General features: G+C 46.0%; 1 protein-coding gene across 1 annotated transcript in view; it reads right to left on the reverse strand.

Moving 5' to 3' along the window:
- The window catches only part of LOC110510431 (neurobeachin-like protein 2), a 136189-nt gene that overhangs the window by 25593 nt on the left and 84846 nt on the right, over positions 1-25750 (reverse strand). The window contains exons 29-45 of the mRNA XM_090220591.1: positions 23822-24000; positions 22156-22714; positions 20009-20193; positions 13767-13923; positions 12040-12183; positions 10472-10597; positions 10002-10202; positions 6975-7124; positions 6366-6523; positions 5378-5502; positions 4511-4628; positions 4200-4357; positions 3814-3947; positions 3354-3461; positions 1575-1670; positions 1183-1307; positions 671-811 (exon numbers count right to left, since the gene is read on the reverse strand). Coding sequence (XP_090076717.1) covers positions 671-811; positions 1183-1307; positions 1575-1670; positions 3354-3461; positions 3814-3947; positions 4200-4357; positions 4511-4628; positions 5378-5502; positions 6366-6523; positions 6975-7124; positions 10002-10202; positions 10472-10597; positions 12040-12183; positions 13767-13923; positions 20009-20193; positions 22156-22714; positions 23822-24000 — 2864 coding nt within the window. The remainder of the gene's footprint in view (positions 1-670; positions 812-1182; positions 1308-1574; positions 1671-3353; positions 3462-3813; positions 3948-4199; positions 4358-4510; positions 4629-5377; positions 5503-6365; positions 6524-6974; positions 7125-10001; positions 10203-10471; positions 10598-12039; positions 12184-13766; positions 13924-20008; positions 20194-22155; positions 22715-23821; positions 24001-25750) is intronic.

Here is a 25750-nt window from a genome sequence, read left to right on the forward strand (position 1 = left end):
GATGAGGAGGGTAGTGGAGGGTTACTGTACCTACAGCTGGATGTGGAGGGTAGTGAAGGGTTACTGTACCTACAGCTGGATGAGGAGGGTAGTGGAGGGTTACTGTACCTACAGCTGGATGAGGAGGGTAGTGAAGGGTTACTGTACCTACAGCTGGATGAGGAGGGTAGTGAAGGGTTACTGTACCTACAGCTGGATGAGGAGGGTAGTGAAGGGTTACTGTACCTGCCACTCTGCAGCTGGATGTGGAGGGTAGTGAAGGGTTACTGTACCTACAGCTGGATGTGGAGGGTAGTGGAGGGTTACTGTACCTACAGCTGGATGAGGAGGGTAGTGAAGGGTTACTGTACCTACAGCTGGATGAGGAGGGTAGTGGAGGGTTACTGTACCTACAGCTGGATGAGGAGGGTAGTGAAGGGTTACTGTACCTACAGCTGGATGAGGAGGGTAGTGAAGGGTTACTGTACCTACAGCTGGATGAGGAGGGTAGTGGAGGGTTACTGTACCTGCCACTCTGCAGCTGGATGTGGAGGGTAGTGAAGGGTTACTGTACCTACAGCTGGATGTGGAGGGTAGTGAAGGGTTACTGTACCTACAGCTGGATGAGGAGGGTAGTGAAGGGTTACTGTACCTACAGCTGGATGAGGAGGGTAGTGGAGGGTTACTGTACCTGCCACTCTGCAGCTGGATGTGGAGGGTAGTGAAGGGCTCCATACGGATCATGTAGTGCATGACTCCTGCAGCGTTAGAGTAGTGTGTTCCATAGTGGAACTTATCTATGGTGCCCGTTGAGTCCTCAAAGCTCTCATACCTGATCAGACAAGACACAATGATTCAAATGGTACCCTGCATTAACAGGAACAATAATGAATTCAACATGAAACACAGGCAGTAACACAGTGTATTTGTGGAGCACGTAGGCTGTGTAAAATACTGGTCATTATAAAACAGACTGAATTCAGATCACACAACACATATACTAGGATGAGCTTGGTGTTTAAACAGAACTGGAGATGATCTGGTCTGCGTCCCAAAGCATCATCTTCCCTACATAGTGGATCTGCTTTTGACCAGAGCCACCTATTCCCTGGTTATAAATAGTGACCTAGTGTACATAGGAAACTGGGTGCCATTTGGGACACAGCCCTGGAGTTCTCTGTGCGAGGTTACTGCAGTACTCACTTCTCCCTGACGTTCTGTGCGTGGCGGGGGTTGACTACTCCCATGGGTTTGGACAGGTCTCTGAAAACGGCTGGGTTCTCCAGGTCCAGATCTGGAGAGGTGTAGTCACTCAGCACCCATGGGAACTGGACCCAACCCAACCCAGGGACACCATTAGATTAGACTGGACTACAGCATGAATGCTGTTCGCTCATTTGTTCCTGCATTCATGATTCATTTGTTTGTTCATTCATTCATAGATTCAATGATTCATTTGTTTGTTGATTCTTCTGTTCATTCATTCATTCATAGATTCAATGATTCATTTGTTTGTTGATTATTCTGTTCATTGATTCTTCTGTTTATTAATTTCATTCCTCCCTCCCTCCCTGGTTTACGAGACAGGGACTTACCACAGGGTACTGAGACAGGTCGTTGTAGGTACGTCCAGAGATGGTGTTCAGTTGCATCAGATATTCAAAGTTGGAAATCTCTCTGCATACCCATCTCTATTGACAAAACACAAACCGTTAGCTTCCTCTCTGCATACCCATCTCTAATGACAAAACACAAACAGTTAGCTTCCTCTCTGCATACCCATCTCTAATGACAAAACACAAACAGTTAGCTTCCTCTCTGCATACCCATCTCTAATGACAAACACAAACAGTTAGCTTCCTCTCTGCATACCCATCTCGAATGACAAAACACAAACAGTTAGCTTCCTCTCTGCATACCCATCTCTAATGACAAACACAAACAGTTAGCTTCCTCTTAGTTTAGTTGACATGTTTGACATCATCATCTGAGACTCAATCATTAAGATGTTACTGTGGTAGTAGGCTGAGGTAGTAGGCTGAGGCAGTAGGCTGAGGCAGTAGCCTGAGGCAGTAGGCTGAGGTAGTAGGCTGAGGTAGCAGGCTGAGGTAGCAGGCTGAGGTAGTAGGCTGAGGCAGTAGGCTGAGGCAGTAGGCTGAGGTAGTAGGCTGAGGCAGTAGGCTGAGGCAGTAGGCTGAGGTAGTAGGCTGTGGTAGTAGGCTGAGGTAGTAGGCTGAGGTAGTAGGCTGAGGCAGTAGGCTGTGGTAGTAGGGTGAGGTAGTAGGCTGAGGCAGTAGGCTGTGGTAGTAGGCTGTGGTAGTAGGGTGTGGTAGTAGGGTGAGGTAGTAGGCTGAGGAAGTAGGGTGTGGTAGTAGGCTTAGGCTGAGGCAGTAGGCTGAGGTAGTAGGGTGTGGTAGTAGGCTGAGGCAGTAGGCTGAGGCAGTAGGCTGTGGTAGTAGGCTGTGGTAGTAGGGTGAGGTAGTAGGCTGAGGTAGTAGGCTGAGGCAGTAGGCTGTGGTAGTAGGCTGTGGTAGTAGGCTTAGGTAGTAAGTAGGCTGAGGTAGTAGGCTGTGGTAGTAGGGTGTGGTAGTAGGGTGAGGTAGTAGGCTGAGGTAGTAGGCTGTGGTAGTAGGCTGAGGCAGTAGGCTGAGGTAGTAGGCTAAGGCAGTAGGCTGAGGAAGTAGGCTGAGGAAGTAGGGTGTGGTAGTAGGGTGAGGTAGTAGGCTGAGGAAGTAGGGTGTGGTAGTAGGCTGAGGCAGTAGGCTGAGGAAGTAGGGTGTGGTAGTAGGGTGAGGTAGTAGGCTGAGGAAGTAGGGTGTGGTAGTAGGCTGAGGCAGTAGGCTGTGGTAGTAGGGTGTGGTAGTAGGGTGAGGTAGTAGGGTGAGGTAGTAGGCTGAGGAAGTAGGGTGTGGTAGTAGGCTGAGGTAGTAGGCTGAGGCAGTAGGCTTAGGTAGTAGGCTGTGGTAGTAGGCTGAGGTAGTAGGCTGTGGTAGTAGACTGAGGCAGTAGGCTTAGGTAGTAGGCTGAGGCAGTAGGCTTAGGTAGTAGGCTGTGGTAGTAGGGTGAGGTAGTAGGCTGAGGAAGTAGGCTGTGGTAGTAGGCTGAGGTAGTAGGCTGAGGTAGTAGGCTGAGGCAGTAGGCTGTGGTAGTAGGCTGAGGCAGTAGGCTGTGGTAGTAGGCTGTGGTAGTAGGGTGTGGTAGTAGGGTGTGGTAGTAGGTCCTTACTGAATCAATAGTTATCTGTGTAACACACAGGTTGCATCCCAAACTGCACCCTATTCCCTACATAGTGCACTTATTTTGACCAGAGCCCAATGGGCCTTACATAGGGAATAGAGTCCCATTTGTGATGCAGACAGAGTTAACAGCTGTACCTGTGTGAGTCCAGAAGCCTTGAGGAGCTCCTGCGGAGAGCGGGAGCCGAAATAGAAGAGGTTGGGGGGCCGCAGCCCCAGGATCCTAGAGTACACCATGTTCCTCACCTGGGGAGGGAGGTCGGGGTCAGGTTATACATGTCTCTTACACTGGTCCTTTTCATATCACTTCGCATTATCATTAGTGTCAAATAATGATACAATTCCACATCTTATTACAGGTATTTGGATCAACACTGTGGTACAAAGACAGTGGTGGCTGGTGCCACGTTAAATCGGAGGACGTGGCTCGGCTGGAAACAGAATGGTATCAGCCACAACAAAGGCATGGTTTCCTTGTGTTTGATACCAATACATTGACTCTAGTCCAGCCATTACTGGGAGCCATCTTCCCCTCATTAGCCTTCACTGTACTAAAGGCCTCAGGCCCTTGAATCTAGCAGTTAGACTAGAGACACACCTTCTTCTTGAAGTTGATGAAGTAGTGTGACTGGTCGATGAAGAACAGCTCCACAGCAGAGCGACGCAGGTTGTAGCGTCTCAGGTGCACCTCTCTCAGCTGAGACAGGGGCCGCTTGAAATCAAAACCAATTCCTGGATAGATAGAAGTTTGTCAAGATTCAATGGTATCATGATGTCAGCAGTGACTGTTCTTTACTGTGACTGGGGAATGATGCATACACAAAAGACAGATCCTCTGGTCAGATGAAGCCTGGGTCTGGACTAAGAAGCCTGCTGAATGGAGAATCTCCATTGATATAGCTTTACCGGTCTCAAGACTAGATTTAATCTGTGTCTGGGAAACTGCCCCGTAGTGTTCACTGCCAGACGTCTTTATGTCCTCACCCTCTTCCGTCTCCTCCTTCTCGCTGCTGGCGTCGTAGAAGTACAGGTGATGTGTGGTGACCTCCAGCCGACCCGGAACCACCGCCACGATGGTGATGAGTTCACAGTCCTCTGACAGAACCAGCTTCTCCTTCTGACTGTCGTCCTCCCCCTCCACCCTGAGGAACCGTTAGAGAAAAGACATGTATCAGATGAATATTTCACCACTAGCATTTCTGATTCAACTAACCAAGGGCTTGCTGATTATTTTACTAGTTGGTGCTGAGGTTGATATGTGGAGTGGGTAGGGGGGTGGAGATCAAGTCACTCACTTATTGTCCAGAAAGACAATGTCCTCTTCTCCTAACTGGTCATCCTCCATGTCACTCACTTTGGCCTCCTTGGCAACAGCCAATGGGAGGGGTTCTGAACTGCGAGGACTATCAGCTCCTGATGTGGAGAGATGCAGACAGACAATACATTCTACTGAACCTGAGCACACTCTCACAGACCTATATTACATGAGCACACTCTCACAGACCTATATTACCTGAGCACACTCTCACAGACCTATATTACCTGAGCACACTCTCACAGACCTATATTACCTGAGCACACTCTCACAGACCTATATTACCTGAGCACACTCTCACAGACTTATATTACCTGAGCACAGTCTCACAGACCTATATTACCTGAGCACACTCTCACAGACCTATATTACCTGAGCACACTCTCACAGACCTATATTACCTGAGCACACTCTCACAGACTTATATTACCTGAGCACAGTCTCACAGACCTATATTACCTGAGCACAGTCTCACAGACCTATATTACCTGAACACACTCTCACAGACCTATATTACCTGAGCAGAGATTCAGGATGATACCTCTTTTTTTTCTTCTGATGTTGTGAAGCTTAATGCCAAATGAATTCCCCAATCTTAGGAAAATAAAGGTCTTCTAATCTAATGTTACCTGAACACAGATTTTTAAAACACATGTTCAAAACACAGCAGTGCCCGGTGCTAACCTGCACACGAAAACAGATCACCTACCAATTTAGATTGGTAACTTGCTTCTGTTCAACAAAAGCAATTCACTGAAATCTGGTAGACATGGCTACGACGTCATAACTGGGCGAAGCACATAAAGTCCTAACATGCGATGTATAGTTGTCCTCTCATAAGGCGTACCCATGTTGTCTCTGAAGGCACTGGCTTCCTGGTGAGTGTCGTACTGGTAGTTAGGCACTAGTTTCAGACGCATCTTAGAGTACGTCTCCGCGCTGGACAACTTCCATTTCACCTCTAGTGGGACTCTGAGGTACAAATCACAATAGATTCCAGTCAGGCACAAAGCACCACAACAAAGATTACAACATGAATGACATTAGTAGTCGAGTCCATCTGGTGCAGGGCAAAGCTCCCATTATATGTTGATCTAGGGTCAGTTTTGCACTTTAACCCCTAATGGTTAAAGGAGTTGTTCACTATTTTACAACATGATGTTAGATGGTTCCTCACCTTGAAAGTAGCCTATGAGCCAGGAGAAACAGTCATTATAAACCTAAGCTAACTTTAGCAACCGCTAGCTAAAAATCAATGGAAGTGATGGGGGGTGAGCATGTTTATCTTTTACATGGCCAAATCCTCTTAAAGTAACTCAAACCAAGTAACATCAAACCAAATAAGGAGTTGATGTCAGGTGACTTGGACAGTATTTGTTTCTAAACATGCCCCCATCACATCCATTGATTTGTAGCTAGCGGTGGCTAAAGTTAGCTGACGTTTGAAAAGGGTTGATTAAAGATAACTGCACCATAGATTCCAGTTTCTCCTGGCCCATAGACTACTTTCAGGGTGAGGAACCAGCTAACGTCATGTTGTAAAAATAATGAACTACTCCTTTAATGTTAGGACATGGGGAAGGTAACCAGAGCCTAGATATATACACCTTACTATGGAATAGGGTGCCATTAGCCCTATGGGCCTTGGTCAAAAGTAGATCACTATATAGGGAATAGGGTGCCATTAGCCCTATGGGCCTCGGTCAAAAGTAGATCACTATATAGGGAATAGGGTGCCATTAGCCCTATGGGCCTTGGCCAAAAGTAGATCACTATATAGGGAATAGGGTGCCATTTGGGACGGAATCATAGATATAGATAGGATAGAGTCAGACCTGTGTGCCCAGGCCCCTCTCTCGCTGGTGAGCAGCCTGCGGAGGGACTCCCAGTGGCGCCACACTACTCCCTGCTGGCCGGAGCTCTGTTTCTGACCACTGTGGTAACGGCTGTTTTCACTGCGGACCCGCCTCAGGTACGGGTCTACTATCACCTCCTGTAAAGAGCACGCACAGACCCCATGAGCACACACGAACACGCACACACACATAACTGTCGATTAGTGACCCATCAGCAATACGAGCACAAACCAAGTTGTACTGGGCTGATAATCCACAGCTTCAGAATACTCCAGATCACCACAATATAATGAAGACAGTATAACTAGCTGAACAAAAACAACTTTCAAGACACATAATATTGACTTGATATTAATGTCATAATGGAGGTTATGTCATAATGGTATAATAGAGGTTATGTCATAATGGAGGTTATGTCATAATGGAGGTTATGTCATAATGGAGGTTATGTCATAATGGAGGTTATGTCATAATGGAGGTTATGCCATAATGGAGGTTATGTCATAATGGAGGTTATGTCATAATGGAGGACAGTGGGCTGTACTATGACCTCATAGGAGTACCAGGCCTGCTAGTAGCATAGTTTACCTGGAACTTGTCTTTGCTGTAGGTCCTCTCTTTGTCCCTCCGTATGGCAGTGCTCATCAGGTCATCAAAGCACGAGTTCCAGAAGTTAGACATGAGGTCATGACTCTTCCCAAACTGATCCAGTTCATACTGCTCCATGGTGGGCTGCACCTACACGTTACATACACACATTATATACAGTAATGTTATATACTACCTACACATTATATACAGTAATGTTATATACTACCTACACATTATATACACACATTATATACAGTAATGTTATATACTACCTACACATTATATACAGTAATGTTATATACTACCTACACATTATATACACACATTATATACAGTAATGTTATATACTACCTACACATTATATACACACATTATATACAGTAATGTTATATACTACCTACACATTATATACACACATTATATACAGTAATGTTATATACTACCTACACATTATATACACACATTATATACAGTAATGTTATATACTACCTACACATTATATACACACATTATATACAGTAATGTTATATACTACCTACACATTATATACAGTAATGTTATATACTACCTACACATTATATACACACATTATATACAGTAATGTTATATACTACCTACACATTATATACACACATTATATACAGTAATGTTATATACTACCTACACGTTACATACACACATTATATACAGTCATGTTATATACTACCTACACATTATATACAGTAATGTTATATACTACCTACACATTATATACACACATTATATACAGTAATGTTATATACTACCTACACATTATATACAGTAATGTTATATACTACCTACACATTATATACAGTAATATTATATATTACCAATACATTATATACAGTAATGTTATATACTACCTACACATTATATACAGTAATGTTATATACTACCTACACATTATATACAGTAATATTATATATATTACCGATACATTATATACAGTAATGTTATATACTACCTATTCATTATATACAGTAATGTTATATACTACCTACACATTATATACAGTAATATTATATATTACCGATACATTAAATACAGTAATGTTATATACTACCTACACATTATATACTGTAATGTTATATACTACCTACACATTATATACTGTAATGTTATAAACTACATACACATTGGCAAAGGCCCTAAAGGTAATGGACCTAAGCTGATAAACGGGCACACAGACAAACTGTTGCTCAGAGACTGGGAAAGAGGGATACCTAGTCAGTTGTACAACTGAATGCATTCAACTGAGATGTGTCTTCTGCATTTAACCCAACCCCTCTGAATCAGACTGGGAGCAAAGGTCAAAACTGGGCTCTACTGCCAGATCTATGACATTTTCTATTTACAAGATATCTAAACAAAACAGATTTGTGATTATTCACCGTCACACACATTTATAATAAATCCTCAGCTGAACCAAGTGGGTAGACGTCTGTTTGGCTTCGTATCCTCAAACCTCTTGGTCTGCAAGGTGACTTCTCTTCCATGAAATTCACACGGTAAATACAAGGAAAGCTTTCCGATTCTGTTCTCATTTCTAACCTGGGAGAGAAGCCACTCTCCTGGACAAAATCCTGGCCTTCCATCCACGTACCTCCAGTGTGTAGATTAAGAGGTAAATAATGAGAGGAGGACCAGAGAACACTGAACAGACAGATTATCTGTCCCTGGTTTAGTTTTCACTCTGAGGCAGAAAGGAGGATGTGACATCAGCCTGTCTAGAAACACTAGCCTGAGAGAAGAGACAAAACGTCAACACCGCATTTAGTAGTAGAACCTACGGACTCAGTTTAGTTTCTGAACTAAAGAAGAGAAGAGACAAAACGTCAACACCGCGTTTAGTAGAAGAACCTACGGACTCAGTTTAGTTTCTGAACTAAAGAAGAGAAGAGACAAAACGTCAACACCGCGTTTAGTAGAAGAACCTACGGACTCAGTTTAGTTTCTGAACTAAAGAAGAGAAGTGTACAAGCTAATGTTTTTTAGCCTGTCCAGGAACTACTGAGGAAAATGAGCTGTCCAACATACTTGACTGGATGTTTGTTTACTCCATGTGTAACTCTGTTGTTGTTGTTTGTGTCGCACTGCTTTGCTTTATCTTGGCCAGGTTGCAGTTGGAAATGAGAACTTGTTCTCAGCTGGTCTAAACGGTTAATTAAATAAAAAACATTTTTATTTTTAAACGTTTTAATACGACACTGTCTGAGACGTTGACTATAATCCATTGTCCATGGCCTGTGTGGTCCAGCCGTTACAACACACAGGTATACCAGAGTCGGCATGGGTTTGAATCCATCCCACTGCCCTTTCACTCACCCTTCCCTGTCTTTCAAACAGTTTACTATCGCTTCAATACAAAAAGCAAAACAAAATTAAAGAAAGTAGTGGGACTGACCCAGTCCTTAAAAAAATACCTTTATTATTAATTGTCCGTCTGAAATAAATCACGTCCCAAATGGCTTCCATGGGGCAGAAGGCTGTGTGATGATGTGATTCTGGATGGTCAGATAGCGAGCAACAAGCTGTCATGGGGAATCGTAGGTGGCTAGTTTCAGCTGGTTTCAGCTAGTTTCAACTCGTTGCAGCTCGTTTCAGCTCGTTTCAACTCATTTCAGCTAGTTTTATGTTGTTCTTGATACCATGTTCTGTTTTGACGTGTTTGACTGATGTCATGTCTATGCTAATATGGCTCAAGTTCCCTAGCTAGCTAACCTACAACTGCAACGATGGATTTTAGAAACAAAAAGAGCTCCTTGTGCTCAAATATTCAGTTTCAATAAACACTGAGATTAAATATAGTTTACATGTTGTTAACAATCTCAGCCAACCCCGTCTGTTTGGCCCCAGAGTTGCACACCCGTTGGTTTTGTTGCTAAACAACCAACCCGGCTGTAAGGCCCTGGTCAAATGTAGTGCACTATATAGGGAATAGTGTGCCATTTGGGATACAGCCTATATAAAGAAGAAGATAGATGAAGGTTGAACAGTACTGACGTGGCGTTGGTAGAAGTCCAGCCACTCTACTGTGTGGCTGTAGCTCTGGAGGTCCTGGGCGAAGGTGGGGCTGCCGTTGGTGACTGGCAGGCTGGGCAGCAGGCCGTGCAGGGTCACGGGGTCAGCGTGTTGGTCCAGGAGGGTACGCACGATGGGCACCAGCTGAGAAAAGGTCTCCGTGTGTCCTCCGTTGGGGCCCGCCTAAAAATAAAAAACACCTTACTGTCGTACTTGTCTTTATTTGTTAGTGTAAAGCCGGTGATAAGACTGGAAACACCAGAATAACAGATAACAGATATGTTCTCACAGTAAAAGGCACCGACTTAGCAAATGGCTGCTTTATTGAGGAACGTTTTAATTGCAATGACGATGTATGTGGTCGTCTTGCCTACTTTACTTGAATGCATTAACTAAGTCGCTCTGGATAAGGGCGTCTGCTAAAATGACAGAAATGTCCAACGTAAATGTACCTCCATTACCCCGCCGGGCCACAGGGGGGCACCTAGTCGCCCCAGCAGGAAGCACACCTCGTCCCAGCCCAGAGATAGAACTGTCTGCAGGAGGCTGTGGAGTTTAACGCAGGCCATTACAGACACCTGGGGAGAGAGGGAAGGGAGAGAGACAGAGACACAGAGACAGAGAGACACAGAGAGAGAAACAGAGAGAGACACAGAGACAGAGAGACACAGAGAGAGAAACAGAGAGAGACACAGAGACAGAGAGACACAGAGAGAGAAACAGAGAGAGACACAGAGACAGAGAGACACAGAGAGAGAAACAGAGAGAGACACAGAGACAGAGACACAGAGACAGAGACACAGAGAGAGAAACAGAGAGAGAAACAGAGACAGAGAGACACAGAGAGAGACAGAGAGACACAGAGAGAGACACAGAGAGAGACACAGAGAGAGACACAGAGAGAGACACAGAGAGAGACAAAGAGACAGAGAGACACAGAGAGAGACACAGAGACAGAGAGACACAGAGAGAGACACAGAGACAGAGAGACACAGAGAGAGACACAGAGAGAGACACAGAGACAGAGAGACACAGAGAGACACAGAGACAGAGAGACACAGAGAGAGACACAGAGAGAGACACAGAGACAGAGAGACACAGAGAGAGACACAGAGACAGAGAGACACAGAGAGACACAGAGACAGAGAGACACAGAGAGAGACACAGAGAGAGACACAGAGAGAGACACAGAGACAGAGAAATTATTTGGTCAAAAAGCAAATTAGGCTCCACTTCAAAAGTATTCTCACAGGTCTTAAAATCAACAGAAGTCCTAGTAAATGTTTCATCAGTACACAAACCTAATATTATTATTCCTCAGCTGATGTATTTTTTAAGTGGGGTACTAATACTAACAAAACACACAACAACAATACAAGTGGATGGAAAAAGCTTTGCTCCTTCAAAAAGAAATAAACAAATCCCAACGCTTAAAGGACCATTTTGGACCATTTATTTATGACCACTTGATACTACTCCTACAGGAGTGCAAAATAGCACCCCATTCCCTGCATAGTGCACTACCTCTGACCAGAGAGTTATGCACTATGTAGGGAACAGGGTACCATTTGGGATGCAGCCCAACAGTAGTTATAACTCAGAGAAGAGCTGCCCCGTCCTACACAACACTCCTCGGGAGGAATGCTAGCTATGTTCTCTGTGCACTGATAGATAACCATAGAAGGACTGGTGTTCTAAACACACTTTCTTCTCAAGAGGTCTAACCTTTATTTGATAGTAAATGTGTACTGACAGACAGAGCATTGGGATTGGTCCCACGGCATTTGGAGTTTAAACTTCCAAACCCACGCGTTGACTTATGCCCTCAATGGATGTAGTTTGGAGAAAGAAGTTGTTTCCCCAAATAGCACCCTATTCCACCCCTATCTCAGCCTATGGGCTCTGGTCAAAAGTAGTAGACTATATAGTGAATAGGGAGCCATTCGGCATGCAAGCCAGAGATTGAGCCAGTCTAGTTTGGCTAGAGGGAGGTGGGCGTAGCGTAACATAGGTGACTGACCTGTGAGTCCTGTTTCTGGATGTAGCCGGTGATGATGCGCAGGCCGATCTGAGCCATCTCTCTGAGCTCCAGAGCCCCGGGGGTACCAGGGGTGCTGTGCCACGCCTGTAGTCTGTCCAGGAGGTTCACCACCCCCTCAAAGATCTACGACGACAACACACCTGTTAACAGTCTACAACACATTCTCATTCAATTCAATTCCCACGAGGGGCAATTATGTAGATACGTGAAAACAACATAACAGTGACTCAATTCTCAAGACCGGGTTACCACACAGTTAAATGATATAGCTAGAACTACTGTTCAAAACATCCTTCAAAACAGTAGCCAAGCTAAAGACAACACAGAAGACGAGACACATCCACTGACATTAAACACACACACATTCACGATTACAGGAAGTAGCTGTGCCGTTAATACATGTAATCTAAAATGTAATCTACCTAATCCCAGAATATGTATTATTTACCATGAGAGGACCATAAACAATAACTAGTAATGCTGCATACTTCAAGAAAGGTTCAATCTCACCTTTCTGGGAAAAAATTGCTGAGATGAAGTCACTTTTGAGGACACAAGCTCAAATACACAGTACAAATATTATACAAATATTGAAAATATGAAATATTTTATGACGTATTTTCTATTCAATAAAACTGTAATGAATAAGGCTTGAAATGACTTCTACGCTTTCTAAATATAGTATAATCAGATTATAAAACCCACTAACTATAAGACTTCACCTTTCTTACAACTGTAAAATACATATTTGTATTTTCAGTGTCAGAGAAAAGGTGCATATTTTCTAAAGGTCTCTCTTGATCAAAACATCGGCCCCCACCGCTGTGAGCCACACACACCTCTAGCCTGGCTTCCTGAACACGTTAGCAACTCGCCTTTCGTCTCATATTATTATCGTCCATCTAGGAGAAACTGAAAGTGTTTTTTTTTGTTTCAAATCTAGGAATGATATGAGATTAATGGCTGTAAATGGATCTCTGAATGTGCTACAGTGAATAAACCACTCTCTTGTTGAGCTACGATGTAAGGATTGCAGGCATGTGCTTTGTCAGTGTCTGTGACATAGGGTTCCAGCCAGGAGATGACGGACAGTCGGAAGAGCCAATTAAAACGGTAGGACGGACATCCCAGCTTCAAGTGGTTTCAGATTTCACATCCTACGTCACATAGGCGCAAAAAAATATACTACTGTGTCCGTGGGAACTAGGGCTGGCGCTCAATGCAAGCCATTTCCATCTACAGGGTCCACAGATGGATCTCTAAATGAAACTATGGGTCAGGACTGGAACCAGAACCACGCAGGTCCCCTAAACAGGGGACTTTACATCTAACAGGTGAGTAATATTTTCCTGCAATCAAGGTTAGACATCCGCAACATATGGTTTATATAGTGGACGGTTTGTACCGACAAAACTCTCATCTCAGTGGCACGTACTCGACACACATCCATAGTCTCTCTCTCTCGGCTGTTTGGTACAAAGGTCAACCCTATGCAAAAGGATACCATCAGATCACAGATTTTACACTCACAAATAATATGAGCATGGCTGATATTGTCTGCATCCCAAATGGCACCCTACTCCCTATATAGTGCACTACTGTTGACCAGAGCCCTATGGACCCTAGTCAAAAGTAGTGCACTACATAGAAATATATGGTGCCATTTGGGATGCAGACAACGTGTGGACCATGGTGCAGTACTGTACCTTCTCGCTCCACAGGGCCTGGTTGTCTGTTCCCTCTGAGAAGAGGAAGTCCTGGAGCAGCCTGAGGAGACGCAGCAGACTGGGGAAGTATGGTAGAGAGACACCCTGAGAGTCCCTCAGGTCTGACAGAGAAGACTCCAGCATCATCTCTAACAGACTGAGAGATAGAAACACAGCAGAAAGGAGGGAGGGAGAATAGCCAGTCAACATTTAACTAGCCAGTTAACATTTAGGGCTACATTTTGCTCAACCAAAACAGGACAGAACTGAAAAAAAGTTTATTTCTGTGGTTGATGTGAGTACGACCATTAAACAGGTTAACGTTCACAAGGCCGCAGAGCCAGACTGATTACCAGGATGCATACTCAGAGCAAGCACCAACCAACTGGCAAGTGTCTTCACTGACATGTTCAACCTCTCCCTGACCCAGTAATACCTACATGTTTCCAGTAGACCACCATAGTCCCTGTGCCCAAGAACGCCAAGGTAACCTGCCTAAATGACTATCGCCCCGTAGCACTCACATTTTTAGCCAAGAAATGCTTTGAAAGGCTGGTCATGGTTCAGATCAACAGCATCACCCCTGGACCCACTCTAATTCACATACCGCCCCAACAGATCCACAGATAATGCAATCTCTATTGCCCTCCACACTGCCCTTTCCCACCTGGACAAGAGGAATACCTATGTGAGAATGCTGTTCATTGACTACAGCTCAGCGTTCAACACCACAGTCCCCTCCAAGCTCATCACTAAGCTAAGGACCCTGGTAGTAAACACCTCCCTCTACAACTGGATCCTGGACTTCCTGACGGGCCGCCCCCCAGGTGGTAAGAGTAGGTAACAACACATCCGCCACACTGACACCCTACTGTACTCCCTGTTCACCCACGACTGTGTGGCCACGCATAACTCAAACACCATCATTACCTTTTCTGACGACACAACGGTGGTAGGCCTGATCACTGACGACAATGATGAGACAGCCTATAGGGAGGTCAGTGACCTGGCAGTGTGGTATCAGGACAACAAAATCTCCCTCAACATCTGCAAGACAAATGAGCTGATCGCTGACTACAGGAAACAGAGAGCCTAAGCACGCCCCCATCTACCTCGATGTGGCTGTAGTGGAGCGGGTCGAGAGTTTCACGGTTCCTCGGTGTCCACATCACTAAGGAATTAACATGATCCACACACACCCACACAGTCATGAAGAAGGCACGACAACGCCTCTTCCCCCTCAGAAGGCACGACAACGCCTCTTCCCCCTCAGGAGGCACGACAACGCCTCTTCCCCCTCAGGAGGCACGACAACGCCTCTTCCCCCTCAGGAGGCACGACAACGCCTCTTCCCCCTCAGGAGGCACGACAACACCCTTCCCCCTCAGGAGGCACGACAACACCCTTCCCCCTCAGGAGGCACGACAACGCCCCTTCCCCCTCAGGAGGCACGACAACGCCTCTTCCCCCTCAGGAGGCACGACAACGCCTCTTCCCCCTCAGGAGGCACGACAACGCCTCTTCCCCCTCAGGAGGCACGACAACGCCTCTTCCCCCTCAGGAGGCACGACAACGCCTCTTCCCCCTCAGGAGGCACGACAACGCCTCTTCCCCCTCAGGAGGCACGACAACGCCTCTTCCCCCTCAGGAGGCACGACAACGCCTCTTCCCCCGCAGGAGGCACGACAACGCCTCTTCCCCCTCAGGAGGCACGACAACGCCTCTTCCCCCTCAGGAGGCACGACAACGCCTCTTCCCCCTCAGGAGGCTGTAAAGATGTGTCATGAAGAAGGCACGACAACACCTCTTCCCCCTCAGGAGGCACGACAACGCCTCTTCCCCCTCAGAAGGCACGACAACGCCTCTTCCCCCTCAGAAGGCACGACAACGCCTCTCCCCCCTCAGGAGGCACGACAACGCCTCTTCCCCCTCAGGAGGATGTAAAGATGTGTCATGAAGAAGGCACGACAACACCTCTTCCCCCTCAGGAGGCACGACAACGCCTCTTCCCCCTCAGGAGGCACGACAACGCCTCTTCCCCCTGAGGAGGCGGTAAAGATGTGTCATGGGACCTCAGATCCTCAAAGTTCTACAGCTGCACCATTGAGAGCATCTTGACAGGCTGCATTCCACCGCAAGGCGCTACAGGGGGAAGTGCGTACGTCCCAGTACCCTGTGTATGTAGCCTAGTTATCAATGATCTCTTACTCCTGCACATGAACTCAGTACTGGTACCCTGTGTATGTAGTCTAGTTATCAATGATCTCTTACTCCTGCACATGGACTCAGTACTGGTACCCTGTGTATGTACTTAGTTATCAATTATCTCTTACTCCTGCACATGAACTCAGTACCGACCTCGGTACTAGCCTAGTTATCAATTATCTCTTACCCCTGCACATGGACTCAGTACTGGTACCCTGTGTATGTACTTAGTTATCAATTATCTCTTACTCCTGCACATGAACTCAGTACCGACCTCGGTACTAGCCTAGTTATCAATTATCTCTCACCCCTGCACATGGACTCAGTACTGGCCTCGGTACTAGCCTAGTTATCAATGATCTCTTACTCCTGCACATAGACTCAGTACTGGCCTCGGTACTAGCCTAGTTATCAATTATCTCTCATCCCTGCACATGGACTCAGTACTGGCCTCGGTACTAGTCTAGTTATCAATTATCTCTTACTCCTGCACATGGACTCAGTACTGGCCTTGGTACTAGCCTAGTTATCAATTATCTCTCACCCCTGCACATGGACTCAGTACGGGCCTTGGTACTAGTCTAGTTATCAATTATCTCTCACCCCTGCACATAGACTCAGTACTGGCCTCGGTACTAGCCTAGTTATCAATTATCTCTCACCCCTGCACATGGACTCAGTACTGGCCTCGGTACTAGCCTAGTTATCAATTATCTCTCATCCCTGCACATGGACTCAGTACGGGTACCCTGTGTATGTACTTAGTTATCAATTATCTATCACTCCTGCACATGGACTCAGTACTGGCCTCGGTACTAGCCTAGTTATCAATTATCTCTTACTCCTGCACATGAACTCAGTACCGACCTCGGTACTAGCCTAGTTATCAATTATCTCTCACCCCTGCACATGGACTCAGTACTGGCCTCGGTACTAGCCTAGTTATCAATTATCTCTCATCCCTGCACATGGACTCAGTACTGGCCTCGGTACTAGCCTCGTTATCAATTATCTCTCATCCCTGCACATGGACTCAGTACTGGCCTCGGTACTAGTCTAGTTATCAATTATCTCTCACCCCTGCACATGGACTCAGTACTGGCCTCGGTACTAGCCTAGTTATCAATTATCTCTCACCCCTGCACATGGACTCAGTACTGGCCTCGGTACTAGCCTAGTTATCAATTATCTCTTACTCCTGCACATGGACTCAGTACTGGCCTCGGTACTAGCCTAGTTATCAATTATCTCTCATCCCTGCACATGGACTCAGTACTGGCCTCGGTACTAGTCTAGTTATCAATTATCTCTCACCCCTGCACATGGACTCAGTACTGGCCTCGGTACTAGTCTAGTTATCAATTATCTCTCACCCCTGCACATGGACTCAGTACTGGTACCCTGTGTATGTACTTAGTTATCAATGATCTCTCACTCCTGCACATGGACTCAGTACTGGTACCCTGTGTATGTACTTAGTTATCAATTATCTCTCATCCCTGCACATGGACTCAGTACTGGGCTCGGTACTAGTCTAGTTATCAATTATCTCTCACCCCTGCACATGGACTCAGTACTGGCCTTGGTACTAGCCTAGTTATCAATTATCTCTCACCCCTGCACATGGACTCAGTACTGGCCTCGGTACTAGCCTAGTTATCAATTATCTCTCACCCCTGCACATGGACTCAGTACTGGCCTCGGTACTAGTCTAGTTATCAATTATCTCTCACCCCTGCACATGGACTCAGTACTGGTCTCGGTACTAGCCTAGTTATCAATTATCTCTCACCCCTGCACATGGACTCAGTACTGGTACCCTGTGTATGTACCTAGTTATCGTTCCTCATTGTTATTCCGTTTCTCTCTGCATGGTTGTGAAGGGCCCGTCAGTAAGCACTTCACTGTTAGTCCACACCTGTTGTTTACCAAGCATTTGATCAAATAAAACTTGGTTTGAAGTCACCGAAATGAATCTGTTTACTGACATGAGACAGAGGGAGTTGCATATCAAGGACAGTGGGAGTGACTGACTGACTAACCTGGGTCCCAAACAACACGTTTGACCAGGGCCCATAGGGTGCCATTTGGGATGCAGACACTGACTGACTGGCTGGCTGGCTGACCAACTAAATAGCTGACTGGCTGACTAACTAAATATCTGACTGACTGATTGGCTGGCTGGCTGACTAACTAAATAGATGACTGAATAACTAACTAAATATCTGACTGACTGGCTGGCTGGCTGGCTGGCTGGCTGGCTGGCTGGCTGGCTGGCTGGCTAACTAAATAGCTGACTGGATAACTAACTCAATTGCTGACTGGATAACTAACTAAATATCTGACTGACTGACTGACTGGCTGGCTGGCTGACTAAATAGCTGACTGGATAACTAACTAAATATCTGACTGACTGACTGGCTGGCTGGCTGACTGACTGGCTAACTAAATTGCTGACTGGATAACTAACTAAATAGCTGACTGGATAACTAACTAAATAGCTGACTGGATAACTAACTAAATAGCTGACTGGATAACTAACTAAATAGCTGACTGGATAACTAACTAAATAGCTGACTGACTGGCTGGCTGGCTGGCTGGCTGGCTGACTAACTAAATAGCTGACTGGATAACTAACTAAATATCTGACTGACTGGCTGGCTGACTGACTGGCTAACTAAATAGCTGACTGGATAACTAACTAAATAGCTGACTGGATAACTAACTAAATAGCTGACTGGATAACTAACTAAATATCTGACTGGATAACTAACTAAATAGCTGACTGACTGGCTGGCTGGCTGGCTGGCTGGCTGGCTAACTAAATAGCTGACTGGATAACTAACTAAATAGTTGACTGACTGACTGACTGGCTAACTAAATAGCTGACTGACTGACTGACTGGCTGGCTGGCTGGCTGGCTGGCTGACTAAATAGCTGACTGGATAACTGACTAAATAGCTGACTGACTGACTGGCTGGCTGGCTGGCTGGCTGGCTAACTAAATAGCTGACTGGCTGGCTGGCTAACTAAATAGCTGACTGGATAACTAACTAAATAGCTGACTGACTGACTGGCTGGCTAACTAAATAGCTGACTGGCTGGCTGGCTGGCTAACTAAATAGCTGACTGGCTGGCTGGCTAACTAAATAGCTGACTGGATAACTAACTAAATAGCTGACTGGCTGGCTGGCTAACTAAATAGCTGACTGGATAACTAACTAAATAGCTGACTGGCTGGCTGGCTAACTAAATAGCTGACTGGATAACTAACTAAATAGCTGACTGGATAACTAACTAAATAGCTGACTGGCTGGCTGGCTGGCTGGCTGGCTAACTAAATAGCTGACTGGCTGGCTAACTAAATAGCTGACTGGCTGGCTAACTAAATAGCTGACTGACTGGATAACTAACTAAATAGCTGACTGGCTGGCTAACTAAATAGCTGACTGGATAACTAACTAAATAGCTGGCTGGCTGGCTAACTAAATAGCTGACTGGATAACTAACTAAATAGCTGACTGGATAACTAACTAAATAGCTGACTGGCTGGCTAACTAAATAGCTGACTGGATAACTAACTAAATAGCTGACTGGCTGGCTAACTAAATAGCTGACTGGATAACTAACTAAATAGCTGGCTGGCTAGCTAACTAAATAGCTGACTGGATAACTAACTAAATAGCTGACTGGATAACTAACTAAATAGCTGACTGGATAACTAACTAAATAGCTGACTGACTGGCTGGCTGGCTGGCTGGCTAACTAAATAGCTGACTGGATAACTAACTAAATAGCTGACTGGATAACTAACTAAATAGCTGACTGGATAACTAACTAAATAGCTGACTGGATAACTAACTAAATAGCTGACTGGATAACTAACTAAATAGCTGACTGGCTGGCTAACTAAATAGCTGACTGACTGACTGGCTGACTGGCTGGCTAACTAAATAGCTGACTGGATAACTAACTAAATAGCTGACTGGATAACTAACTAAATAGCTGACTGACTGGCTGGCTGTAGACCGACTGACCTGCATTTGATATCGTCAGGCGGGCGGACCAGTTGGCAGGAGGAGCCCAGCTTGGTGAGGACAGAGAAGACCTGTCCCCTCTCCCTCCACACGGCGTCCTCCCCCCCCTCCGACCCGCTGCCACACCACAGCACAGAGAACACGATATTAGTCAGCAAGTTACACAGCTCCTCCTCCGGCATCTGCTGAAAGGGACCACACACACACACACACACACACACACACACACACACACCATAATCACAGTTAGACACACAGATACAGTACATCGTGTCGGAGACGGACTGAACCGCGAAGGCATCTGCACAGCCGTATTCTAGGATATTGAACCGTTGGTTGAATAGTTTCCTCATTCTCAGCACGACTCATCACATTCAGTTGAATAGGAGTCATGTACACTGAGCCATGCTGGTTGAATAGGAGTCATGTACACTGAGCCACGTTGGTTGAATAGGAGTCATGTACACTGAGCCATGTTGGTTGAATAGGAGTCATGTACACTGAGCCACGTTGGTTGAATAGGAGTCATGTACACTGAGCCAAGTTGGTTAAATAGGAGTCATGTACACTGAGCCAAGTTGGTTAAATAGGAGTCATGTACACTGAGCCACGCTGGTTGAATAGGAGTCATGTACACTGAGCCACGTTGGTTGAATAGGAGTCATGTACACTGAGTCACGTTGGTTGAATAGGAGTCATGTACACTGAGCCATGCTGGTTGTATAGGAGTCATGTACACTGAGCCACGTTGGTTGTATAGGAGTCATGTACACTGAGCCACGCTGGTTGAATAGGAGTCATGTACACTGAGCCACGTTGGTTGAATAGGAGTCATGTACACTGAGCCACGTTGGTTGAATAGGAGTCATGTACACTGAGCCACGTTGGTTGAATAGGAGTCATGTACACTGAGCCACGTTGGTTGAATAGGAGTCATGTACACTGAGCCACGTTGGTTGTATAGGAGTCATGTACACTAAGCCACGCTGGTTGTATAGGAGTCATGTACACTGAGCCACGCTGGTTGAATAGGAGTCATGTACACTGAGCCACGTTGGTTGAATAGGAGTCATGTACACTGAGCCACGTTGGTTGAATAGGAGTCATGTACACTGAGCCACATTGGTTGAATAGGAGTCATGTACACTGAGCCACGCCGGTTGAATTGGAGTCATGTACACTGAGCCACGTTGGTTGAATAGGAGTCATGTGCACTGAGCCACGTTGGTTGAATAGGAGTCATGTACACTGAGCCATGTTGGTTGAATAGGAGTCATGTACACTGAGCCATGCTGGTTGTATAGGAGTCATGTACACTGAGCCACGCTGGTTGTATAGGAGTCATGTACACTGAGCCACGTTGGTTGTATAGGAGTCATGTACACTGAGTCACGTTGGTTGAATAGGAGTCATGTACACTGAGCCATGTTGGTTGAATAGGAGTCATGTACACTGAGCCATGTTGGTTGTATAGGAGTCATGTACACTGAGTCACGTTGGTTGAATAGGAGTCATGTACACTGAGCCATGTTGGTTGAATAGGAGTCATGTACACTGAGCCATGTTGGTTGAATAGGAGTCATGTACACTGAGCCACATTGGTTGAATAGGAGTCATGTACACTGAGCCATGCTGGTTGAATAGGAGTCATGTACACTGAGCCATGCTGGTTGAATAGGAGTCATGTACACTGAGCCATGCTGGTTGAATAGGAGTCATGTACACTGAGCCATGTTGGTTGAATAGGAGTCATGTACACTGAGCCATGTTGGATGGGAATTTTTCTGAGGTACGAGGTCAGGCTGTGCGACCCCCGCAGATGGGGGTCACAGAGTCTACCAGACTATCACGACTGTGGACTCTGAAACATGCTCACGGGATGCTAATACTTGTGATTTTCTGACTGACTCATTTCAGGAGAAATCGGTGAGCATTATGGATACGGTACATTACACAAGACACTGGGCTTCATATTCAACACATTGGTCCAGTTTATTCAAACACCACACAACATGCCTCCTAGGAATGCTCAGTACCAGTGGTTAAAGTTAGGGTTAAGGTTAGGATAACAGTACCTGTGGTTAGGGCTAAGGTTAAGGTTAGGATAACAGTACCTGTGGTTAGGGCTAAGGTTAGGGCAGCAGTACCTGTGGGTTGGAGGTGTTGGAGATGGTGTCAGCTGCCCGGGGGTCAGTTCCATAGTTGGTGTCGTCCAGCACGTTGGACAGACTGGAGCTCTTCCTGGGTCTCAGAGAGGGGAACGACCGGCTGTGCTCCAGGGGGGAGGGGGTGCCTGCCTGACTACCCCCCACAGGGTTGTGGTTCCATGTCCTCGTCTCACCCCTCATACCCCCCAGCTCCAGCTCAAAGGGCGAGGTGCCGAAGGGGGACAGAGGGTGGTAGAGAGCCTCCTCTTGGGGCCGACCGGAGGGGATGTCCACGGTGTTGGAGAGGGAGGACGAGTGGCTCCCCTGCTCTACCGAGTCAAACGACTTAAATTGGAGAGAGTCGTCAAAGTCCTTCAACGTGCCTCCACTGCTGTTAGGGGAAGACCGAGAGAGGTCGGAGAAACGCTCTGAGATATTCCTCCCTACCAGGCCCTCGCCGTCTCCCTCCTCCTCCTCTTCATCGTCCGGCGAGGTGTAAGGGAGGAAGACGTCTGTGTGAGCGTACTGAGAGTCCTCTATGACCATGCTGTGATCTCTCCTGAGAGGGGAGCAGTTCAACATTTAGTAAGAACTGATCTATAGCAGGGAAAGAGCTGAACACATGTTAACTGATCTATAGCAGGGAAAGAACTGAACACATGTTAACTGATCTATAGCAGGGATAGAGCTGAACACATGTTAACTGATCTATAGCAGGGATAGAGCTGAACACATGTTAACTGATCTATAGCAGGGGTAGAGCTGAACACATGTTAACTGATCTATAGCAGGGATAGAGCTAAACACATGTTAACTGATCTATTGCAGGGATAGAGCTGAACACATGTTAACTGATCTATAGCAGGGGTAGAGCTGAACACATGTTAACTGATCTATAGCAGGGATAGAGCTGAACACATGTTAACTGATCTATAGCAGGGATAGAGCTGAACACATGTTAACTGATCTATAGCAGGGATAGAGCTGAACACATGTTAACTGATCTATAGCAGGGGTAGAGCTGAACACATGTTAACTGATTTATAGCAGGGGTAGAGCTGAACACATGTTAACTGATTTATAGCAGGGGTAGAGCTGAACACATGTTAACTGATCTATAGCAGGGGTAGAGCTGAACACATGTTAACTGATCTATAGCAGGGGTAGAGCTGAACACATGTTAACTGATCTATAGCAGGGGTAGAGCTGAACACATGTTAACTGATCTATAGCAGGGGTAGAGCTGAACACATGTTAACTGATCTATAGCAGGGGTAGAGCTGAACACATGTTAACGGATCTATAGCAGGGGTAGAGCTGAACACATGTTAACTGATCTATAGCAGGGGTAGAGCTGAACACATGTTAACCGATCTATAGCAGGGGTAGAGCTGAACACATGTTAATGGATCTATAGCAGGGGTAGAGCTGAACACATGTTAACTGATCTATAGCAGGGGTAGAGCTGAACACATGTTAACGGATCTATAGCAGGGGTAGAGCTGAACACATGTTAACTGATCTATAGCAGGGGTAGAGCTGAACACATGTTAACTGATCTATAGCAGGGGAAGAGCTGAATCCAGAAACTATCTTGTTTATTGTCCAGAAATATAAAATATCACATAAGTTATTCCCTCAATCGACTAATGGAACTCATCCCTACCTGAGAGGGGGGCGGGAGGAGGAGGGGTCCAGGGAGCTGTGGGTGCTGGAGCCTGCCAGGGAGGGACCGCGAGACTCATAGGACTCCTTCATATAGAGCTTAGTTAACACATCCTGCCAGCCTGGCTGACGGGCCAGCTGACGAACATAGTCCTCATTGTCATAGATCAGGTAGAAGAGCTGGGAGAAGGAGAGAGAGAGGAGCGATGGAGAGAGAGAGAGAGAGAGAGAGAGAGGAGCGATGGAGAGAGAAAGAGAGAGAGAGAGAGAGAGAGAGAGAGAAGTGATGGAGAGAGAGAGAAGTGATGGAGAGAGAGGGTGGAGAAGGCGAGGGAGAGAGCAGGGGGAAAGAGAGAGGGAGAAGGGGAGAGAAAGACAAAAACAGGGAACAATCAAGCCTTCAGCTGCCCAATAGTCTATACCTGTAGCTGCCCTATAGTCTATACCTGTAGCTGCCCAATAGTCTATACCTGTAGCTGCCCAATAGTCTATACCTGTAGCTCCCCAATAGTCTATACCTGTAGCTGCCCAATAGTCTATACCTGTAGCTGCCCAATAGTCTATACCTGTAGCTGCCCAATAGTCTATACCTGTAGCTGCCCTATAGTCTATACCTGTAGCTGCCCTATAGTCTATACCTGTAGCTGCCCTATAGTCTATACCTTTAGCTGCCCTATAGTCTATACCTCTAGCTGCCCAATAGTCTATACCTTTATCTTCAATTGTACTATACTTAGTAATGACCTGAGAGAATGTGAAGATATACAGTGGAGGGGAAAGAGGACAGTGGAGGGGAAAGAGGACTAGAGGAAGGGAAAGAAGACTAGAGGCTAGGGAAAGAGGACTAGAGGCTAGGGAAAGAGGACTAGAGGCTAGGGAAAGAGGACTAGAGGCTAGGGAAAGAAGACTAGAGGAAGGGAAAGAGGACGAGAGGAAGGGAAAGAGGACGAGAGGAAGGGAAAGAGGACTAGAGGAAGGGAAAGAGGACTAGAGGTGGAGAAAGAGGACTAGAGGTGGAGAAAGTGGACTAGAGGTGGGGAAAGAGGACAAGACCTCAGAAAAACAATTGTAGACCTCCACAAGTCTGGTTCATCCTTGGGAGCAATTTCCAAATGCCTGATGGTACCACGTTCATCTGTACAAACAATAGTACGCAAGTATAAACACCATGGGACCACGCAGCCATCATACCGCTCAGGAAGGAGACGCGTTCTGTCTCCTACAGATGAATGTACTTTGGTGCAAAAAGTGCAAATCAATCCCAGAACAACAGCAAAGGACCTTGTGAAGATGCTGGAGGAAACAGGTACAAACGTATCTATATCCAAAGTAAAACGAGTCCTATATCGACATAACCTGAAAGGCCGCTCAGCAAGGAAGAAGCCACTTCTCCAAAACCGCCATAAAAAAAGCCAGACTACGGTTTGCAACTGCACATGGGGACAAAGATCGTACTTTTTGGAGAAATTTTATAATCTATACCTGTAGCTCCCCAATAGTCTATACCTGTAGCTGCCCAATAGTCTATACCTGTAGCTGCCCAATAGTCTATACCTGTAGCTGCCCTATAGTCTAAACCTGTAGCTGCCCTATAGTCTATACCTGTAGCTGCCCAATAGTCTATACCTTTAGCTGCCCAATAGTCTATACCTTTAGCTGCCCAATAGTCTATACCTTTAGCTGCCCAATAGTCTATACCTGTAGCTCCCCAATCGTCTATACCTGTAGCTCCCCAATAGTCTATACCTGTAGCTGCCCAATAGTCTATACCTGTAGCTGCCCAATAGTCTATACCTGTAGCTGCCCTATAGTCTATACCTGTAGCTGCCCTATAGTCTATACCTGTAGCTGCCCTATAGTCTATACCTCTAGCTGCCCTATAGTCTATACCTCTAGCTGCCCTATAGTCTATACCTCTAGCTGCCAAATA

This window comes from Oncorhynchus mykiss, chromosome 3, assembly GCF_057628025.1.
Source record: "Oncorhynchus mykiss isolate SJ-2025 chromosome 3, ASM5762802v1, whole genome shotgun sequence".
NCBI classification, from domain to species: Eukaryota; Metazoa; Chordata; class Actinopteri; order Salmoniformes; family Salmonidae; genus Oncorhynchus; species Oncorhynchus mykiss.